A 20883-nucleotide genomic window follows, 5' to 3' on the forward strand; every position below is an offset into this window, starting at 1 on the left:
TTGCTGTTTTGTTGGTTTAACATCTATATCCAGCTATGTCAGTAGTAGGTGGTTCCATGACCTTTTCTGAGATGTGGACCTGGCACAAAGCTCAGTGCCTACTGGGGTCCCCACAGCCCTATGCTTCCAAGACTATGGATTTTATAAGCTCCTCCACAAAACTGCAATGTCCTCAAGGTCACCGCAGTCATGTCATGTGTATTGACCAGCTACTACTGGCTGGCACCATGGGAGAAGCAGGGGTCAGAACACATGCTGTGATGGAGTTCCCGTCATGGCTCAGTGGTTAATGAACCCGACTAGCATTCACAAGGACGTGGGTTTGATCCCTGGCCTCGCTCAGTGGGTTAAGCATCCAGCATTGCTGTGAGCTGTGGTATAGGTTGCCGATGCAGCTCAGATCCCCCGCTGCTGTGGCTGTGGTGGAGGCCAGTGGCTAGAGCTCCAATTCGACCCCATATGGGAACTTTCATATGCTGTGGGTTCAGCCCTGAAAAAAAAAAACAAAAAAAATCACACCAGCTGTGAGAACTGAAAAGCACAGAAGGGGCAGAAATAAGCACAGCCTGGGGGATTTTCTACACAAACTTTGGAGTTAGATTCATAGGGGTTCAAATCCCAGCCCTGACTCTTACATCTTTCCCAGGGCCATCTTGGTCTCTGCACACAGGGGATTGTCGGAGAATAACATGTTAGACTCTGAGAAGGCATCTGGTATAGAGCAGTTGTTTCAGTGTGGTAGTTATCACCATTAACCTTTCCCAGTGAATACGAGCAGATCATTACACCCAGAAAAGACCTTTAACCCATGTTTACTAGTTAACAGAGATGGCAGTGACCAACACCGTTAGGGAGAAACTTCTGGACCAAAGGGCAAAGAGTTCAACTTGATCTCAACTCATCATAGAAATGAACCTTGACCTTAGTGACAGAGGTCAAGGGTGTTCCTTGCATCAATGAACTGTTTATCAGGAGTAAATGGACCAATCAATTAAGACGCATTTACCTAATGGAAGGCTATGCAGTCCCCGAGAGGAATGAGGTAAACCCTCATGCCATGGTGTTCTGCTCAATGAGTCAAGAAGTTGCAGTATGGGAGTTCCCGTCGTGGCGCAGTGCTTAACAAATCTGACTAGGAACCATGAGGTTGCGGGTTCGGTCCCTGCCCTCGCTCAGTGGGTTAACGATCCGGCGTTGCCGTGAGCTGTGGTGCAGGTTGCAGATGCGGCTTGGATCCCACGTTGCTGTGGCTCTGGCGTAGGCTGGTGGCTACAGCTCCGATTCGACCCCTAGCTTGGGAACCTCCATATGCCGCGGGAGCGGCCCAAGAAATAGCAACAACAAAAGACAAAAAAAAAAAAAAAAAAAGAAGTTGCAGTATGAGTTGCAGTATGAGAAAAAGAATATATATATACATACATATATATATGTATGACTGGGTCACTGCTGTACAGAAGAAATGTATACAACATTGTAAGTCAACTATATTTTAACAAGAAAAAAGAAGGAAGGAAGGAGGGAAGATAAAAAGAAAGAAAGAATAAAGAAAGAAAAGAAAGAGAGAGAGAAAGAAAGAAAAGAAAGAAAGAAGGAGTTGCAGAATCAACAAAGTATGATCCCATTCATGTGCAAATGGGACTCTGCTGGTCACAATGCTTGCCTTTGAGGAGTAAGTTAAGTGTGCTGGGCTAAAAATTTATTTTTATTTCATTCTATTATGTACACTTGCTTTTTTATAAGAAGCATATATTCCTTTTATAAATAATGTCTTGGTCCTGAAACGAGAAAACCAGAAAGGTCTCCTTTCCCCTGTGGTAATCAGAACACATCTGATGAGATGAAGCCCTAATTTTGAGATTTCTCTTCATCTTTCTTCTGTGATGCTGGATTTGTACGTCCTTCACAGTTAGACAGGCTAACTGAGGTCCACTGCAGTTAAGAAACTCAGATTTCTATGGATTATACATACAATGCTCTATGGCGTCTTAGGAATAGGTAGTGAATATTCCTTGTGCAATAGCAATAGTGGCACACAGACCCTGTGCTCTGACTCCTGGTGCCTGCACACCCAGGACTATAGGTGTGTCCAAGGCCAGAAAGAACCCTGTGCTCGAAAGCAGCCATTGCGAACTGAAGGGCTGGGGCTACTGAAGCAGTTTACAAGGCTGCCTGAAGTCCTGCTTCCCTGCCCTCTCCTCCAGCCTCTGTCTCTCATGGGGCTCTGGGTGTGTCATTGGGTGAGCCTGTGACTCAGGGCTCTGCACCAAGAGGAAGGAGGAGCAACAGAGGGTCTCCATCCTCAAAAGGTCCTGACCACCATATTGGAGAGCCTCTGCCCTGGTACCAACCCCAATGATTCCACAATATCCACAGAGTTGAGTGTTTTAGCACCTCCGGTATAAGCATCTTCCCTGACACATCCCTTTGTCAGGCTCATGTGATTTTTTTTCTCTAGCTTTTCAATCCTTTATGTTTCAGCTAAAGGAAAACTAAAACTAACTGACGGGTGCAACTCTCACCCTCATGCTGTCTGTAATCCTCTCAAAGGAAGCTTAGGTAACTGAATGAATTCACTGAATCAAAGGCTGCATTTTCAATTCTGCTGGAATAGGGCAGCATTTTTGGATAATGATCTTAACTGATCGAAAGAAGCAAAAGCTAAAATGTGCTAAGAAGGATACCAATTATTGCTTAGGTCAAGGAAAAGTTTTGAAGCATTTCATGTTTTGTGAGTAGACTGCAATTTTAGTTTCACCATTTAAAGAAAGAACTTCAGCCTGTGAACCTTCTACTGTGACACAATGGGATCACCCACATCTCTGGAGCGCTGGCACACAGGTTCAATACCCGGCGCAGTGGGTCAAGGGTCTGTCATTGCTGCACTGTAGCATAGGTCACAACTGCAGCTACGATCTGATCCCTGGCCCAGGAACTCCACATGCCACAGGGCGGCCAAAAAAAGAAAAACAAAACAAAAACACTCTAGTTTCTAAAATCCATTTATGGGTAGGGCCCCATGGATCTGAGTCCTGTGCAGGCACCCAGGGCCTCACACTTGGTTAATGCTCTGTTGTCACTGTCTTAAAACTTAATAATTTTACATTTGAACTTGTGTCTTGTAAGTGAAGTCCCATGGGACGGTGGAGCACCTGCATGAACAGAAGAGATCTGTGATGTGCATGCGAGCAGTTCCTTGACAGATTCTAAGAAATACTAAAGCTTGAGCAAAAGGCGTAACTTAAAATGGTGTATTGTTTTAACAAGTAATATTTATTAAAAAAAAAAAAAACGAAAAAGAAGCTCAGTTTAAAGACTAGGCTCAGCTCAGCTTGAGAGGAAACAAAGCAAAAACAAAGCCCTCACCAAAACTCCAACCAAAAATCAGTCAAGTAATTACCAAAATTCTGTACCTTTGGTCTAAAATGGTATACTTTTAACTTTCTGGTAAGGTAATATTACAATCTCCAAATATATCAAAATACATATTATTTAAAAATAAGAAATTAAATATATTCTACGATAACCACAGAAAGGTATGAAAAACAGGAATAGAATTAATTGCTAAAAATGAATTAAATGGGAGTTCCCGTCGTGGCGCAGTGGTTAATGAATTCGACTAGAAACCATGAGGTTGCGGGTTTGATCCCTGCCCTTGCTCAGTGGGTTAATGATCTGGCGTTGCCATGAGCTGTGGTGTAGGTTGCAGACGCGGCTCGGATCCCGCGTTGCTGTGGCTCTGGCATAGGCTGGTGGCTACAGCTCAGATTAGACCCCTAGCCTGGGAACCTCCATATGCCGCGGGAGTGGCCCCAAAAATGCCAAAAAGACAAAAAAAAAAAAAAAAATTAAAGGGAGTTCCCATCGTGGTGCAGCAGAAGCAAATCTGACTAGGAACCATGAGGTTATGGGTTTGATCCTTGGCCTTGCTCAGTGGGTTAAGGATCTGGCGTTGCCATGAGCTGTGGTGTAGGTGGCAGATGTGGCTCCCATCTGGCGTTGCTTTGGCTGTGGCGTAGGCCGGCAGCTATAGCTCTGATTAGACTCCTAGCCTGGGAACCTCCATATGCTGTGGGTGTGGCCCTAAAAAGACCAAAAAAAAAAAAAAAAAGGACAAAAATAAAAATGAATTAAACCCACTTTGTCGAAGTTTTACACAAGGCTAAATGTAGTAATGTTTGCTATTTACTGTATGTTTATGTCGTTTTAGTTAAAATGGTTAAGAACAGTGACACTAAATTTGGAATTGCAATTTAAATTGTTTATGAAAGGTAATAATTTTGTCATAACACTTAAAAAAATCAATTTTCAAAGGCAAGATAGATAAGTTTAATTAACCTAGCCTTCATCATAATATGATAAGTCATTGAGGCTCTTTTCCCACCAGACCTTCCTGGCCATAAAATCATCTATTTTTAAAAAACATGATAATCATCTTAGGTAAAATTCAAAATTTAATGCATTGTTCATAAGGTAATGGGCTCATCCCAGTCTCTGTTTTAGTGGTTAATATTTAGGCTGTAGAGTCAGGCCTGGGCTAACTTTTGGTACTATTATATAGTCTGAGTTTAAGAAGTTATTTAAATCTCTAAATCTATTGGAATATCCATAAGAACTAGGTCAAAAACTTAAATTTCCATATAAAGTTTTCTTGTGGAGATAGAGAAATGCATATAAAGTGTTGAGTTGCACCTGTACAGAGCAAATACTGACATAAGTTTATTACTAGTAATGGGTTTTGCTGCAAGTAGCAAACAAAAAATGCTGCTTCCTTGTAAATGACAGGAGTTTATTTTTTATCTCAGCATGGATGCGATTAGAAAGCCAACTGGACCCCAGGCACCCAAAGGGGGAGGGTGAAAGGCAGGAAGGCAGGTGGCTGAGGGCGGCTGGGTCAGTGCCAATTAAAATCCCTCCCTCCCAGAAGCCTGACCCAGTGGGGCTGCCATCTTTATCCCTTTGGTCAGAATTGGGGTGCCCAGGAATACAGGTTAGTGAGTCTTCTAGTTTTCCCGCTGGGAGCCGTTTGTGAAGGTCTGCCTGCTGACAAAGTCCAGGAGACTGAGGACCCCAGACTGCACAGCATGTCTGGGAAAGTGATGGTCCTGCTTCTTCTTCTCTGCTTGCTTATGCTGTTAATAAAAACTGCAAGAGCTGGGAAATTGCTGTCAAATAAAGTTCCCCAAAAAAAGACCCCAGGGAGGGTAAACGTCAGGGCTTAGTGTTTACCCACAGGTTCCTACTATTCCTACTATTCCCCCTTGTTCTATGATTATCATTCACTTCTGAGTTTCCTTCCTTGTTTCTATACAGACCCTATCAGACTGTTACTGTTTAACTTGTGGAAAACCCTGGAGACAAAAGGGAGGCTTGAGGCACAGGTCTCTCCATGCTCCAGCAGGTAGCTCTTTTCTTTGCTAGGGACTAATTGATGAATAGGGTAGATATTGGGCTTTAGTTATAGAAAAACTTGTGCAGTTTGCATCAGGTAATTGTATACAGGTCAGGAAATTACCTACTTTCAGTCAATTGCATATTGCTATGCCAGGCCTACTGGCCCAACCCTAAGAAGTGTCAATGCTGTGGTTTCTAGTTTTATAAGAATAAAAATAACCTTTGATATATATGGTTAACCTTTAGTAGAATACAGTTTGGTCTTAGGTTTTAGACACATAGAAATACTTTTAATTATAAAGTTAATAGGTTCATGCTTTTGCTACAAAGTTAGATCATTAACATGAATAAATTTAATTCTGAAAAGTCAAGTGGAAAGTACAAAAAAGAACATTGTTTGTGTTCCCAAATGTACCTGGTCATGTGCTGGGTCATAAGGTAACATCTGATGGAGTGGAAAGTTAAAAAATATCACCAGATGTATATAACGCATGACGTGTGCCAAAGGTAAGTAAAAATTGTGTATAAGCATGGTTGATTCCATTAATAAACGAGCAGTCCAGCTCTCTGAAAAAGAGACAAAGAGGCTGTCTCCGTGTTCTTGCTGCCGACACCGTCCATCCCTGCAGGAACATCCCTGGCTGCTGGAGCTGGACTCCTGCATTTTCCCTCTTCTATTTTAGAGGAAAGTCAGGGGGGAGCGGGCCTGAATGGCTTTGGAGTATCTGCAAACGTCCTTATTATTCCATTATTTTCCCTCTTAAAGTCACAGAGGATTCGTCTGTGAAATGAAAGTTTTCTGGCTTAAAGATCTCCCAGGTTTCTCTCCACAACGACCTTCTGTTTAAAGGCCGTTTATCTAAACCCCAAGTATTCTCATAATAAACTCTATGCATACCACCCAGGTCCCCTCAGGTGTCCAGGCCCTGGGAATGCTGCCAGTGTTGGGCCTCAATGGTCACCTTGGCCTTAGAGAGCATCCTTAACCAAGGATACTCACATCTTCCTGGGGAAGACCACAACCAATGTCCAGTCCATGCCGGGCTTAAGTACCGGCTTCCCCACTTCATCTGTGGCAGCTCTGAAGGTCCTTCCAGCTGCAGAGCTCCCCGTAGGGTCGGAAAAGACCTCTACTGAAACCACACTGAAGCCAGCTTTAGCCCCCTGCCCAATCCCTCTTCCTTCCCTCTCCTCCTGCACCGGTTGAACTTCCTGCATCTAGTGTCTGTCTCAGAGTCTGTTCCTAGGGAACGCAACTGTAACAGTTCCTTAAAGATGCTCCTGAAGGACCCTCCACATTTGCTGGAAGTCTCACAAGCATTAAGCATCGACAGGGCTGAAATATTTAGAAGCAACAACAACAAAAAAATCAGCTGAAGTGAAGGGTTAATTGGGTGTTCTGAGACCAAAAAAATATCTAAAACGGAAGAGAGCATCTAGGACAGTGATGGTATCAAGACCAGGATTTGGTCATTTCCTAATAGAAGGTGCAAGATATAAACACATTTCTATTAACAGTGGCTACCCAAGTCCCTGGGAATCCACATAAGGTGGTATAAATATCTCAGCTTCTTAAACAAACAGACTTTATGCTTCAATTCCAGCTCCATTATACAAGACACTATATCCTTGAGTAAGTTCCTGTCCTCCCAGGTGCTAAGTTCCTTTGTCTCTGAAGGATGGGGATGGGAGTAAGTGAGAAAATACATAGCCACAGCTCTTCACACTGGTGCTTCTGTGAATGTGAGCAAGTGGAGTTTGGATATTTTTTTTTCTGCCCAGGAGTGCTGGTAAAGAAAATGCTGATATTGGAAAGTGAGGTGACCTAGATTAGTACTTTTCAAACCCTTTAAGCAGAAGAATTATTTTTCTTTTTTCAAACAAGATTTTGCAAATAAAGCAAGGTAAAATCAGGCTTTTAATAAGCATAAATTTTGTAAGTTCAAGTATATTGTGGTTAAAAATTAGTCAATGGGATCCAAGGAGAATACTAAGATGAACAGAAAATTTTGAAATCAAGCTATGGGCAGCAGGTACAGACATATTGGCTCCACCACCTGTTTTTTACTATGGTTTTGTTGTTGTTGTTGTTGTTGTTGTTGTTGCACAGTATAACAAAATCTGGACTCATGCAAATATCTGCAAATGAAAACAGTTTAGAACAGTTTGACCTGCAATCTCAGGATATTTCTCAGTTAAATTGTATTGATGGGAAACTTTTATGCTAAGGCCTGCAGAAAACCTTATGTATAACGTTATGTTTATGCATTGGTGGCTTTTGATATGGTAAAACCTGATATATAGTATTTTTGGGTGTAAGCATTGTTCTTTAGTACACTTTAAAAACAGCTTAAATTATTTTTTGGAAAATGAAATTAGATTCAAACATTTTTGGAGGCCTGGGATCCCACGGAACAGTATGAAAACCACAAGGTTTGATGGAGTTTGATGGAGAAATTCCAAATATTTGAATCTAGGATCCTTCTGTCATTGGCTACTTGGCAAATCTACCAAAGGCCACTTACTAAGACACTTAACACTGTCCCCTGAATGGATGGGACATTGTGCTGTACCTTTGGTTCATCCTCTGGTGGCTTCTGAGGGAAGCTTGGGGGGGGGCGGTGTAAAGTACTCAATGCCTGGCACAGGTTAAGTGCTCCATACATAGTTGTGGACATGAATGTCACATTGTCATCACCAGGGGTGCCCACCAACAAAGCAAAGAGCAACTCTGTAGGATGGAGTTTGATGGGGGAAAAACATCTGTGTGTTGGTCAAGGAGGCAGCAACTTGGGTTAGCAGGTAAGTCACTATACTCAAACGATAGCAAAAGAGCTTGTAAGAAAACTACTGGATGGAGGATGGAGGCTTACAGCGCAGGCAGACAGGAGTTAAGCAGATGGCACTCAGCCTAATTCCCTCACATTTGAGGTTTATATAGCTTCAGTATCAGTAACAGAGGCACAGCAACCACTCCAACGCAAGAGAAATCTGTGTCTATTTTTGTAACTCTCATTTCTTTAACACCTATCGTGATGCTGTGCAAAAAGTAGGCACATGATACATGCTTGCAAATCAGTGAAAAGCCAGACTGAACCAAATCTTTTTATTCTAAATCCAGCTATTTGAATTGTCAGAGGGTAGCAGACACAAAGCCAACCTTGAATCTAGCATGAGTGGGGACCCCCAAACTAAGCAACCATCACAACATGGGGGCAGCTATGCCATTTTAGTTCTGAAAGGGTGCTTATTCAGGGTCTGTAGTACTACTGACTCAACTAGTTCCAACAAAATAGAATGTCCAAAATATAGATATAAGTAATATTAACTAGATATAATTTTCATCACTATGTGAATTTTTTTTTTTTGGCATACACAGAAGTATATATATATATAAGTTTTCCTGTATTCAAGTGCTTGGATCAGGAAGTGAAATTCCACCAAAACCCAAATGACTCCCTCCGCTAGAACATGAATGATGCTAAACAATGGGGAACAAGGAAGAGATGTTGCCCATGACAACCAACAGCCATCAGGGTGTTTTGGAGACACAAAGTGGGAAAAACACCAGAGAGTCTTTCTTTCAAAAGCAATTGACTATATCATTTTTCTAACAGTCCAAACATGTAATTTTCATTTATTGGCTGACTTCTATGAGTCCTCTTGTGTTCTATCACACTGGATTTCAAAAACTGAAAAATCACAAATGAGGGTTACTTTTTACTACTTTGTCTCCAGTATCTTTAACTCAGAAAAATCTTTTCTTTCATTCTGTATTCGAATAACAACAAATAGCACAGATACCTTATTTATTTAGTTATTTAGTTATTTAGTTCGTTAGTTATTTGCCACACTTGTGGCATGTGTTAAGCTTCTAGGTTGGGGATTGAATCTGGACCACATCAGCGACCTGAATTAAGGTGGATCCTTAACCTACTGTGACATAAGAGAACTCAATCACAGATACTTCCTAATGCTAATCTATAGCTAACAGTTAATGATTTGCCCTCATTTTCAGGAGAAAGTGTGTCCCTGGTGCTGATTCAGGGGAAGCACTGCCAAGGCTGCGGTTCCATTCTCCAACTCTATTATGCCCCCATCCCCTGATGTGCATCCATTTGTTGCTTGATTTTACTTTTCACCCTTTTAATACTGTCCTACACATACAAAATGTTGATTTCTGGCCCCGAGCTGGTTCTCACTCACTTCTGATGAAGTTTCACATCTCATTCATTTTCTACCGTCTTGTCTTTCCCCGTGCTTCTCTCCTCTCACTTGGAATTGCTGACTCTATTTTCAATGGCTTCCCCCTTCCCTTCTTCCAGTAGAAGGTCTACTCATACTTAAGAATTATCAACTACTTCCTTGGAAGCCTTCTTTGAAATGAGTCCAAACCCACAGCATCCTTCTTTTCTGAATTTCTGCTAGAATTACATTCCGCTCCACACGCTCAACACTCACTTTCATCACTGATTCATTCCTGAATTCCTACAAGCACCACTTATTGCTTAGTTGCACCTCAGCTGTTGTGAAGTAAATGTCATGTTTGATAAACTTCACTTTTATCTGCCACAAGGCTCAGCACAGAGCCTTCAACACTTACTGATCAACTTAACTAGGTCAGTGTCTCCACCTCCTAAAATATAAAACTCCTGGTGGTACGATTCTCTTTTTGCTGCACTTTGCAGGACATCACAGATACTCTGGCCTATCAATGCTTTCTGCTAGTGTCAGTGGCCCTGGATCTGGAACATCCTGTTACAGCTCCTTACCTGGATTAAAAACTGGAAACCAGCGGTAGAATTCATTCTTATAGGGGACGGTGTCAAACTCACTGCACTGCATCTGCCGAAATGTTGGTGTATCCGGGCGACAGGGGTGGACGTTGCACAGGCGATAGCGTTTTCTCTCTCCAGTGCAGTACTTCCCTCCAAACTTTGGTCTACGCATAAAACACACAGGCTGTATTTCAATTTCCTTAAAGGCCAGCACCTTCCTTTAAAAACTTTCTGGCATCTGACCATACCCTTTCCTTGCCAAAACACATCTTTTGAATAAATTCTTCAAATTTCACACTTTGTTGTTGTTGTTTCCACAAACATTCAGTCCCAAGTGTATAGTTGCCTATTTTGAAATAGTTTGACCCCTTCCTTTGACCACACAATCCATCAGTTGTCTGGGCATGAGTTGTGTCTTTATATTTATTTCCACTTCTTCATTCCCACAATCACCAAACTAGTTCACCCTTTATCTCTTTTCCTGTCTCCCTTCTTTTTCCTCATTTGACCTACTGTACACATGACTCCCTGACTAATTTTTATGACTTCCTTAATTGTCTTGGTTTCCTGTTAAAAAACCTTTAATGGTACCCAATGGCCAAAGAACCAAGCCCAGCCTCTTGAGCTTGGCATTCAAGGCCCTCATGATCCTGACTTATCTCACCTAAACAACTTTTCTTCCCATATTCCCTTCACTTGCATATCGCCACAGTACTACAAGCTCACATTTACTATTTTTCTTTTTCTGTGCCTCCAGATAGATTTCTCTTCTCTTAAGTCTCTAAACATCTACTTACTGCCCATGCTTTAAGGACCAAATAAATGCTATATCATCTCCATCATGAATCCTTCCAGAATTACTGCCAGAAGTAATCTCTTTCTCTTAAATGACACTTCATTATCCTACTATAAGCACTTCCTGCATGTATCACTCCCAAAGATAATTCTTTGACCAAGGCAGTTCACAGTCATTGACTCCATGTAAGAAGTACTAAGAATTGTCCTTGATAGTTGAGGTTTTGCTGGTTTCCTATTGGTGAGGATGCAGTGACATGCTCTGACTTGGCACCTTTTCCATTCATTTCCATCCAAGAGCCCTTTGGGATTTCTCTAGGGATACAGTCTTAGGGTTAGTTGGTCATACACTAACATGAATCATAGAATGGAATCTGTGACCATGTTTCCATTGTCATTGTTCTCAATGAACTTAAGCAAACCAGCTATTGAGATCAGACATGGTCACTCACCTAAGGACACTCTGAAAAACTGTGGCCTCTAAGAAAGGAGTTAGGACCATGTTCTCCCTGAAGTGAAATGATATCCCTTTTCTGATAATCATGGGTCACTGGCCATCCTCCCAGGAAAGCTATGGCAGCGACTGATACACAACACGGCCAGTGGGTGCCAGAGCAAATATCCTTTATTTCCTAATCTCTAAAATGGAAATTACTCTTCTGATCACATGGAAACAAACCATAAAATAAGGATTTTCTGTGAAAATATTCTATAAGTAATTTCTGGTTTTGAATTTTTGAAGTCATGGGACACTTGCATTTAAACCAAAGGATAAGATTTTAAAACAATTTTGTCCCAAATCCTCAAATGTATACTTACTCTATGTACAGGAAATGAAAAAGATATAATAATAACTACATTTACTAATAATTTTATGTAGTAGATATTGTGTTAAACTCTTCATAGATATTAACTTATTAATCCTTATGAGAAATTATATATATATACACACATAGTTTATATACATATATATAGTTTATATTGCATATATATGTATACATGCACATATGGAATATATTTATTAATAAAAAAGAGAAGTAAAATTTGGAACTGAGATACTGAGGGAATTGTAATCTTATTTATCACTTGGCCTTTAAAAGATATAACCCCTTCCCTTCAATGCTGACTAACGTAAATCTAGGTAAAAGAAGCTTAATACATTTCCTACTACAGGAGTCATCACATGCATACTTTCATTATACTTGGGAGCTAGTGTACCAGGAAATAATGAAATTAAGAATGTGATATATGTATTTTGAAATCAAGGAAACATAAATTTAATTTATATATAATATTACACAAACTTAAAATATGGACAAATTAAGCAATCTGATTAAAAAATTGAAAGTCACTTGTGAAATAATGTCTGTGGAATACTTAATGGCTAATATGGAACTCTGAGGTTTACAAAATCCTTATCCAAGACATTAGAAATAATTATCCTCAAAAAATGTGCCCAGTTATTTGATTAGTTACCTAAGGGAAGAAAAATATTTTTATAGAATTATACATTCATTGTGATGAAAAGAAAGCTATAAGCTCATCAGTGCTAACTAATCCCCACTGATAGAATGGGGTTATTGAGAAGGATTTAACTGCATAATCTCCTAGAGGTTTTCAGATAGATTGTACTTAAAAATTTTTGCTTATTTCTCCAAATGATGGAATCAGCTTACTCATCCAAGTTCCAATAAGAATCCAGCACCAAGCAAAAAAGAACTGCTTTTTTTTGTCATGCTCTGTGACTCTTCTTCTAGCTCCCTTTGTCTTTGAGGAACCCACTTAGTTTCCCTAACTAGGCTTGGGGTCACTGACGTCATGCCATCCATGACTGGTCTCCCAGTGTTCAAGGAAGGAAGAGAAACATCTTTGGCTGGACTTACTCCGGGTTGTTACAGAGCCTCTCTGCACTCTGGGCTCCAGCCCCACAGGTCCTGGTACAGTGGGACCAAGGTGACCAGCGGCCCCAGCCTCCGGGAATGCTCTCTGGTTTCTTGCCTACTGTGATACACTTGCCAGCCATGCACCACTGGAAAGGGAAGAGGCAGGAGATGCATGTGTCAAGAAGGTTCCAACAGCAAGCTGAGTCAGCAACCCTAGCAGTCCAAACCTAGTCCTCCCTGAGCAAGCAGGCCTCCTACACTCACACAATAGATATTACAAACAAAGAGAGCCTCATAAAAGAATTTCTGAGAGTGTTGGGTTTTAAAAATAGAGGATTTCATAAATTAAAGATAAATTTACAGTGCCTAGTTGCAGTGAATGCAGGAGTGCTACTTAAAGTGCGACTGACTGGATTACATGCCAGAATGCACATCAACACACCACTTCCTTCACTGGAAAGGTCTTACTATGAAAAGCATATCAGCTGACTATGCTTAGTTGTTCAGTAACGTAACTGATTTACTTTCCGGTACAAGCTTGTTAGCTTGTTGCTGACCATAATAAACATTTTGCAGACTGGCACTGTGATAACACATCTTTATAGCCTCTATGGGTATTGAATGTTTGCAACAAATAACTCATCCTCCCGCAAAAAGTCCACTCAAAAAAACACAAAACACAAGTTGTTAAGATGTTGACGTTCTTCTAATATTAAGTCAAATTTCTGCTTTCCTGTAACTCTGCCTATTATTTCCAGTTCTGGTGGTTCAGGAAAAAATCTGCTCTCTCCCTCTTCAAAAGAATGCTTCAATAACTATCAATTTAGGACAGCAAACATACAAAAAGGGAAACTAGACAGGCAAGTTTGTTGTTAGGAATGGCCACATTTATTGGAGGATTGGGTATGTTTCTTCTTCCGGCCTCCTCTTCCTCATTTCTGATCACTGTGTATTTTGATCAAGTTCTAGAATCTTCATGATGGATCATGCCACACCCAAGCTGCAATAAAAATGTCCACTAAACACCTAAATCCTAGGCCCACAACAAACCCAAATGGTCTTGTTGAGCAGCTCATGTCACCCAGTTCCCAGGCAGTCTGTAGGATATCTAACCTCTCTGAGTTCTTGAGTATCTGGTTTTCCTGTTTAGTAAGGTGGGCAGGACTTAAGAAATACAGTCAGATCAGATGATGAGAAAGAAGATAACAAGTGGTCTAAATTTGGCATCTTTGGAAAGAAGATGCCACTGGCTTGTCCTTCCCAGTCTCCAATATGGAGGGGAAAAAAAAGGTGAAAATGAAGGTTAATAATAAGCTTGGCAGAAGTTACTGCCCACAGACTCCACAGAAGTTCATCAGGGAAAGACAGACTAGATGTTTTACAAGTCAGGTGTGGAATGGGGCCACTCTTCTTAACTACTTGTTTCCAGTGAAGGCTCAAAAGGAGTGGAAGTGGAATCCTTCTCTTTGGCAGGACTCACTGTGTGATGATCTCCATTCACCCAGAGGTAGCTGCTCTCCAGCACCTTCTCCCAGGCTCTTCCCAACAACACTAAGCCCACCACCTGCCACCTTCCTTCCTCAGCCTGACACATCACTGACACATCACCTTCTTCTCACCACATCGTGTCCCATCTGCAGCAGCGTCCAGCTTGGAGCGACAAAAGCCTTTCACTGAGCACCATAGTGTCTGGCAAACATTCTGGAAAGACAAATATGGAACCGTACTTTTTTGTATTTGCAGAACTTGCACAAAAACATATCTATGGTTATGGTGAAATATTCACACACTCACCCACATACCCACAATAAATGCTGCTGTTGTGGTGAGAAAGAGCCATGGGAAGTAATCACTCAAGAAATCTCAGTTCACACTTAACTTGCAGTTTGTCTCAGTCATAAAAGTGGTCTGTAGTCCATACTGAGCAGTGTAAGGATGGGAGATAAGACGTACTTCCCAAGAGTTGCATTTCTACATGGGTGGCCCAATACCCAGTACTCCTTTGGCAAGACAACTTCTGACACTAGGCATCAAAGACAAATCCAGACTGCTTATAAACAACAGGGTAGTTAACTTGAGCCTGCTCACTGAGGAAAGGGAAACCATTCCATCTAGAAAAATCTCAGAGTTCCCGTCGTGGTGCAGTGGTTAACAAATCTGACTAGGAACCATGAGGTTGCAGGTTCGATCCCTGGCCTTGCTCAGTGGGTTGAGGATCCAGCGTTGCCATGAGCTGTGGTGTAGGTCACAGACATGCTCAGATCTGGTGTTGCTGTGGCTGTGGCGTAGGCCCTAAATTGGGAACCTCCAGATGCTTCAGGTGCAGCCCTAGAAAAGGCAAAAAAAAAAAAAAAAAGAAAGAAAGAAAAATCTCAGCTTATTTACTTATTACTCAAAGTAGCTAGTTTGTTTTAGCTGCCAGGGAGTGAACTGGATATTCTTTCTCATTTTGCCTTCTGCAGTAGGAACAAGGGAAGGTTGACAAAGTTCTTACCTGTCATCTGAAATGGCTCAGCTGCTTCCATTCTCCTTTTAATCTTTCTTCTATCTATGCATCTTCCAACATTCCAACTACTTATTGTACTCTAGATTCAATACGTTCTTTCATCATAGGATTTCATATCTTTAAACTATTTTAGAAATTTCTTAATATTTATCTCTTTAAATCTTGCCTCTCCTTGATTACTTCTATTCTCTTTTGCAACTCATAATTGTTGTTGATGGGCCTTCCTAGTCTGTCCTTCATGATTTGACTTTACTTTCATATTTTTGGGTTCTTAATTTTCTTTTATATAAAAAGGCCTAGCTTTCTATCAGGAAAAGGCCAGCCTCTGCTCTATCACACAACTCTGAGAAACACTCAAGTAGGATGAGAAGTAACTTTCTCAGCTTTAAACTTCAACTGATTGATTTTCTCTTCAGCTGTGTCAAGTTTGCTATTATTACATCCACTGAATTTAAAGTCAATGATATTTTTCATTTCTAGAGGCTGTACATCTATATCTACTTTACATATATCCTATAGTGCCTTTTTTCTTTTTCTCATAAACAACTCTTCTTTTATGCATCTAATTTATTATCCCTATCTAAAAAAATTCAATTACCCACAGCTCTTTAAGATTTATTGTCTCTCCTCACTTAGCTAAAGGTTTCTTCAGATAAGGCTATAACCCTAAAGGGCTACCCCCTGAGGGAACGGGTGAACTGAAAGAAACCTTAGGACACACCCAGGAAACTTGTCTGTTTAGACTTTAGAATGAGTGATGAAATGTCGTCCCTGAGAGTTTGTGTCCATACTGGTCCTGATGCCACTCATGCAGTTCGTCAAACAACATCCAACCAGGGATGGCCATGAAAGTTCTCTTTGAAGGACTGTGCCAGCCTTTTAAGCCCTAAATAATAGCCTGACCTAAAGTTTCATAACCAAGAGGTCACAATAACTGCAAATACAGACAAAAGGAAAATAATACATAATAAGTGAGAGTCAGAAGAAATCCCAAATAGGAGAAACAGACCCATTCAGACTCAAGACATTGGAATTGTCCATTATAATTTGCAACTATAAGTTGAAAAATAAATATGCCACATATGATTAAACAAATAAAAGATCATACTGAGAGTCAGAATTAGGAACAAGAGATCACAAAAAAAAAAAATCAGAGAAGATTTAGAAAATAGTCAAAAGGCTTTGTTTTAAGTGAAATAATAGTATAAGTGTTATTAAAAAGTCAATAGACAGGTTAAACAAAGGGCTGGACACATCTGAAAAGAGAACATATGAGTTGGAAGACAAAGAGAAAGAAATTACACAAGACACAGTGATATAAAGAGATGAAAAATACGAAGGAGAGATTCTAGGATACTTAAGATTAGTGATAAAGTGGAACATACACATGCTTAGAATTCTAGCTTAGAGAGTAGAGGGTTAAAATAATATTTAAGAGATAAGGTAAAAGAGTAAGAGAGAAGATGAATCCTGAAGCTCCTTTTAAGCCATTTTAGAGAATTTGAATTCTATTGTAAAGGAATGGGGAGGCTATCAAGTATTCTAAGAGGAAAGGTACACAATCAGATTTCCTTCATAAAGGTCATGTGTGTGGGGAATGGACCAGAGTTGAGGGGAGGTGATCAAAGTCCTAGAAAGGAGACCAATCAGGGGACCAGTGAAATTGTTGAGGAACTGGTGGATTTTAGAGATATTTAGGAGGCAGAATGGGCATAACCAATTAGTTAACCAGTTAGAATCAAGGGTGAGGGATGTTCACAATAACTTTATCTCTCTGGTGTCTTGCTTGTTCTATCTGAGCAGTTACTTCCTCTTCAAAGCTCTTTTTATATGTTTCTTTCTGTACTTATCTCACTGTATTGAAATTTCTCTGTCTGCCTCCCCCAACAGAGCATGAGTTCCTCAAAGTCAGAGAATTTATCTTATTCATTTCTAGGGGTTCATCCTTTTCACTCTATTCAGTACAAAGCACAGACTCTGGCAGGGGTCAACAAGACTTGCTTTGTCCATGTTTATGTGTTGTTAACACTGATACTTTCACACCCAAAGGGATGAATTCAGAGAGTAGGGAAGATCCAGATCACAAAGGGATGCCATGCAAAGGAGTGGGGACCTTATCCTGCGGTCAGTGACAACCCTAAGAGCAGAGCTGAGCCACAGTTAGGTGGCTTTCATTGAAATAAATTGAGCAACAATGTGAATGGGAGAAAGGTTAGTTAGGAGGTAATTACCATAGTAAGGAGAGGTAATAGAGACTGAATCAAGATGTAGTTGTGGGAATGAAGATGACAGGACAGAGCCACAAATTCCCTGAGGTTAAATGTCAGGGCTTGACTTATCATTTCAATGCTGAAAATAGGAAGAAGAATGAATTAGAAATGAATCTTATTCCTCCCATGGGATCTGATGGTGCTCTTCAACCAGAGGGAAAATTTAGGAGCAACGTTAGGGATTATGTTGGTTGCTATGGCGTCTGCAGGTGTGAATCATTGTGATTCTTGAAAAATCACTATAGAATTTTCTTCACTACCAACCAGTTGCAAAGGATACCAAGGAGATGGGTCAAGGAATATAAATGACCCCAACTTCAATCTTTCTGCGCTACAGACATCTCGCCATGAACGGAAAGTTTCCATTTCTGGATCTTCAGATTTCGAAATATTTCCCTGGCCCTTGCTTTAGCATGCTGGATCTCAAGCCTGCACACACCCACCAGAGGCACCAAGATACCCAACACTTACCTCTACTTCCTGGCAGAAGGTGGCATTGGGGCCATACTGCAGCTGGCATTGGTGGTGAACATCATAGATCACTCCAGGGGCGATGACTTTGGACTTCAAGCCTTTCTTTTTGGGAATGTCATCAAGACAGAACCCCCAGCCTCGGCTGAAAACAAATGAATAGAAATGAGAGCGGTTGCTTCTGATTTCTTCCTAAATGAAAGCTCTAGTCTTTCCTTCAAGAGAAACTTCTATTCCTCTAGTTTACTCTAACCTCCAAGACAACTTTGTTTTTATCAGCCCAATGTGACAGTTGTCTAAAAGGAAATGCAAATCGCATTCCCCATCATTGTTCAGACATAATCTAGGAAATACAAGCAGTGGTAAAATGAAAAAATCACCTTACCCCCAGTGGGGTATAGAGACTACTTCTGACTTGTCCTGGTTGTTCTTGCTGGTCCTCAGGAGGTAAGTCACAATGGGATCATAAAGAGCCCCCTTAAGACAGGAGCAAGCCAAAGGGCAGGGTGGGATGGGGATGGGGAGACAGAATCACAGGCTGAGGCTGGAGGCAGAGCCCACCTAGATCTCAGGGTCAGAAAGCAGAAGTGAAACCCACTCCTATTATTAGCACCCTGATACTATGACCTGTGAGAGGAACTGCCACTTTTCAAGCCTCAGGGAAAACGCAAATGACTTCCAGTTTACCGACACCCAAGGGAGGCTGTCCTGAGACGTGTGTCACTTACTCCAGGAAGCGAGTGATGTATTCCTTGCTGCACTTGGACCACGTCAGGGGGGCGGGATTGTACTGGAGCTGGCGGGACATGATGTACGGGTGCCTGCCCACCGGCTCACAGTCATTTTCCTTCCCATCGTGCTGGATGCCAAAGCTGCGGGAAGACACAAAGCACAAGAACATCAAGGAGACAGGTGTGAAACAGGGAGAAAACTGGAGTTTCTCCAAGGTGAAAGTAACCCGCAGAGAGCCACCTCTGGACAGAAAGCATCTGATTACAAAGTGGGACTTTGAAGTTGGAGGGGGATAGCTAATTCTCAACTAAAAAGCACAGGAAACATTTTAGGCATGACTTTGATTCAAATATACAACCCTGGGAGTCGAGTGGCTAATTCAAAAACTTCCGTTTGGGAGAAAGCTAAAAGCTTTCACGTTGGCACTGCCTTTCTATGAGTCCAGAGTCAGGAGGGCAAATCTTGCTTCCAGCTGCCTTTCTCCTGCTACAGAACCACAGCACAAAAGAAGAAAACCTTCCTTCTTCCTTTTCATCATAATTTAAGAGAAAGCATGAAAGGGGAAGCCTAAGGGAAGCTTTGTCAAAGGCTGCAAGCTTAGAGGGAATGGATTGCTTTCTGGAAGTGTTATGAGTCCTCCAAGATGAGAGATACTGGGGAGAATTTGAGAGTCCAATGATTAAGAGCAGGGTGTCTGAAGACAGATGATTTAGATTTGAATTCCAGTTCTGCCACTTAATGATCTGTGAGTTATTGAAACTTGTGCAGCTTCACTGAGTAGAATGGAGTTGTCATCATAGTTCTGGGAGTAGATTTGAATGGAATATAGTTTGAAAATCACTTAGCAAGGTGCCTGGCATATATTTATATTTTTTTTTTCTGGCATAAATGACAGAAAATTTTAATTGCAGTTTTTATCATTGCCTAGCTTATTTTCCTTTTCTAGGTAAGGAAGGTGAGAGTTTGAGATTTGTCAAAAGTCACAGAGCTGCTTTGTGGCAAAACTAGATCTTCCGCAGACCTTTTGTCCATGTCTCGCTTGGTCTGTTCCCTGACCTCCCACTGCCAGGGATGACCAGATAAAACAGCCTTGAAAGGCGCTGGAGAGCTTAACTGACCTCCACAGCAAGGGGATGCCTGGGAAAGAGGCAAGCTGACAAGCGTCTGGTTATAAGCCAAGTCTCTGGGATCACCCCTAAGATGCCTTCCAAGGTCCCCCCAAGAATGCTCTCCACTGGCGACTGCTTATCGGACACTTACAAGCTAGAGATGTCGGCTCAACTCTCCAAATCTGAACACAGGAAAGTATGACCTTTTACTCTGCTAGTGAAATTCAAGCCTTCTGATAAGGAAGCTCATATCCAACTTTAATAAAATCTCCTGATCAACATTAGCAACCCTTGCAGAAAACAGTCCTTAGGGGATTTGGAGATTATTTTGTATTACTTTTAACATGTTAAGATGTTATGAACTTAGGGAGTTCCCATCGTGATGCAGCGGAATCAAATCTGACTGGTATCCATGAAGATGTGGGTTTGATCCCTGGCCTCACTCAGTGGATTGGGGATCCAGCATTGCTATGAGCTGTGGCGTATGTCAGAGATGCAGCTGGGATCCTGAGTGGCTGGGGCTATGGTGTAGGCCAGCAGCTGCAGCTCCAATTCTACCCCTAGCCTGGGAATTTCCATATGCCATGGGTGCAGCCCTAAAAAGAAAAAAATAAATAAATTTTAAAAAGAGATGTTATTAAAGATTCTGATCACTTTCCTGAATATAAAACTCACAAAAGAGTTAGAGAATCAGTCTACAAGGTTCTCACCACACAACCACAAAGAATTTAATCCAATGACTTTTTTTTTTCCAAGTGGGCCTCCCCAGGCTGTTGCAGTCTAGTCCCACCCAGTTTCATGAAGTATTCCACAAGTTCATCTGTTCAACAATTAGGAAAAATCCTAAACAAACATGGGTCTAAAAATCTCCATGAATAATAGTTTTCCCAGCACTGGCTATTCCAATAAAATAAGCCATATGGCTGGATCCTATATTCAGGGTGGCTT

The 20883-nt window shown here is 41.2% G+C and overlaps 1 protein-coding gene across 6 annotated transcripts in view; it reads right to left on the minus strand.

The window, feature by feature from the left end:
* ADAMTS12 (ADAM metallopeptidase with thrombospondin type 1 motif 12) overlaps nucleotides 1-20883 on the minus strand; it is a 375325-nt gene that overhangs the window by 116141 nt on the left and 238301 nt on the right. For all 6 annotated transcript variants that reach the window (XM_085002056.1, XM_085002059.1, XM_021076980.2 and 3 more), the window contains exons 8-12: nucleotides 18823-18966; nucleotides 18095-18239; nucleotides 14456-14548; nucleotides 12848-12993; nucleotides 10164-10333 (exon numbers count right to left, since the gene is read on the minus strand). In XM_085002056.1, the coding sequence (XP_084858182.1) occupies nucleotides 10164-10333; nucleotides 12848-12993; nucleotides 14456-14548; nucleotides 18095-18239; nucleotides 18823-18966 (698 nt within the window). The remainder of the gene's footprint in view (nucleotides 1-10163; nucleotides 10334-12847; nucleotides 12994-14455; nucleotides 14549-18094; nucleotides 18240-18822; nucleotides 18967-20883) is intronic.

The sequence above is a fragment of the Sus scrofa genome, chromosome 16 (assembly GCF_054392235.1).
Source record: "Sus scrofa isolate SSC_HxYL_T2T_F1_AM1 chromosome 16, Sscrofa_HxYL_maternal_Yorkshire_Landrace_v2.0, whole genome shotgun sequence".
NCBI lineage: Eukaryota > Metazoa > Chordata > Mammalia > Artiodactyla > Suidae > Sus > Sus scrofa.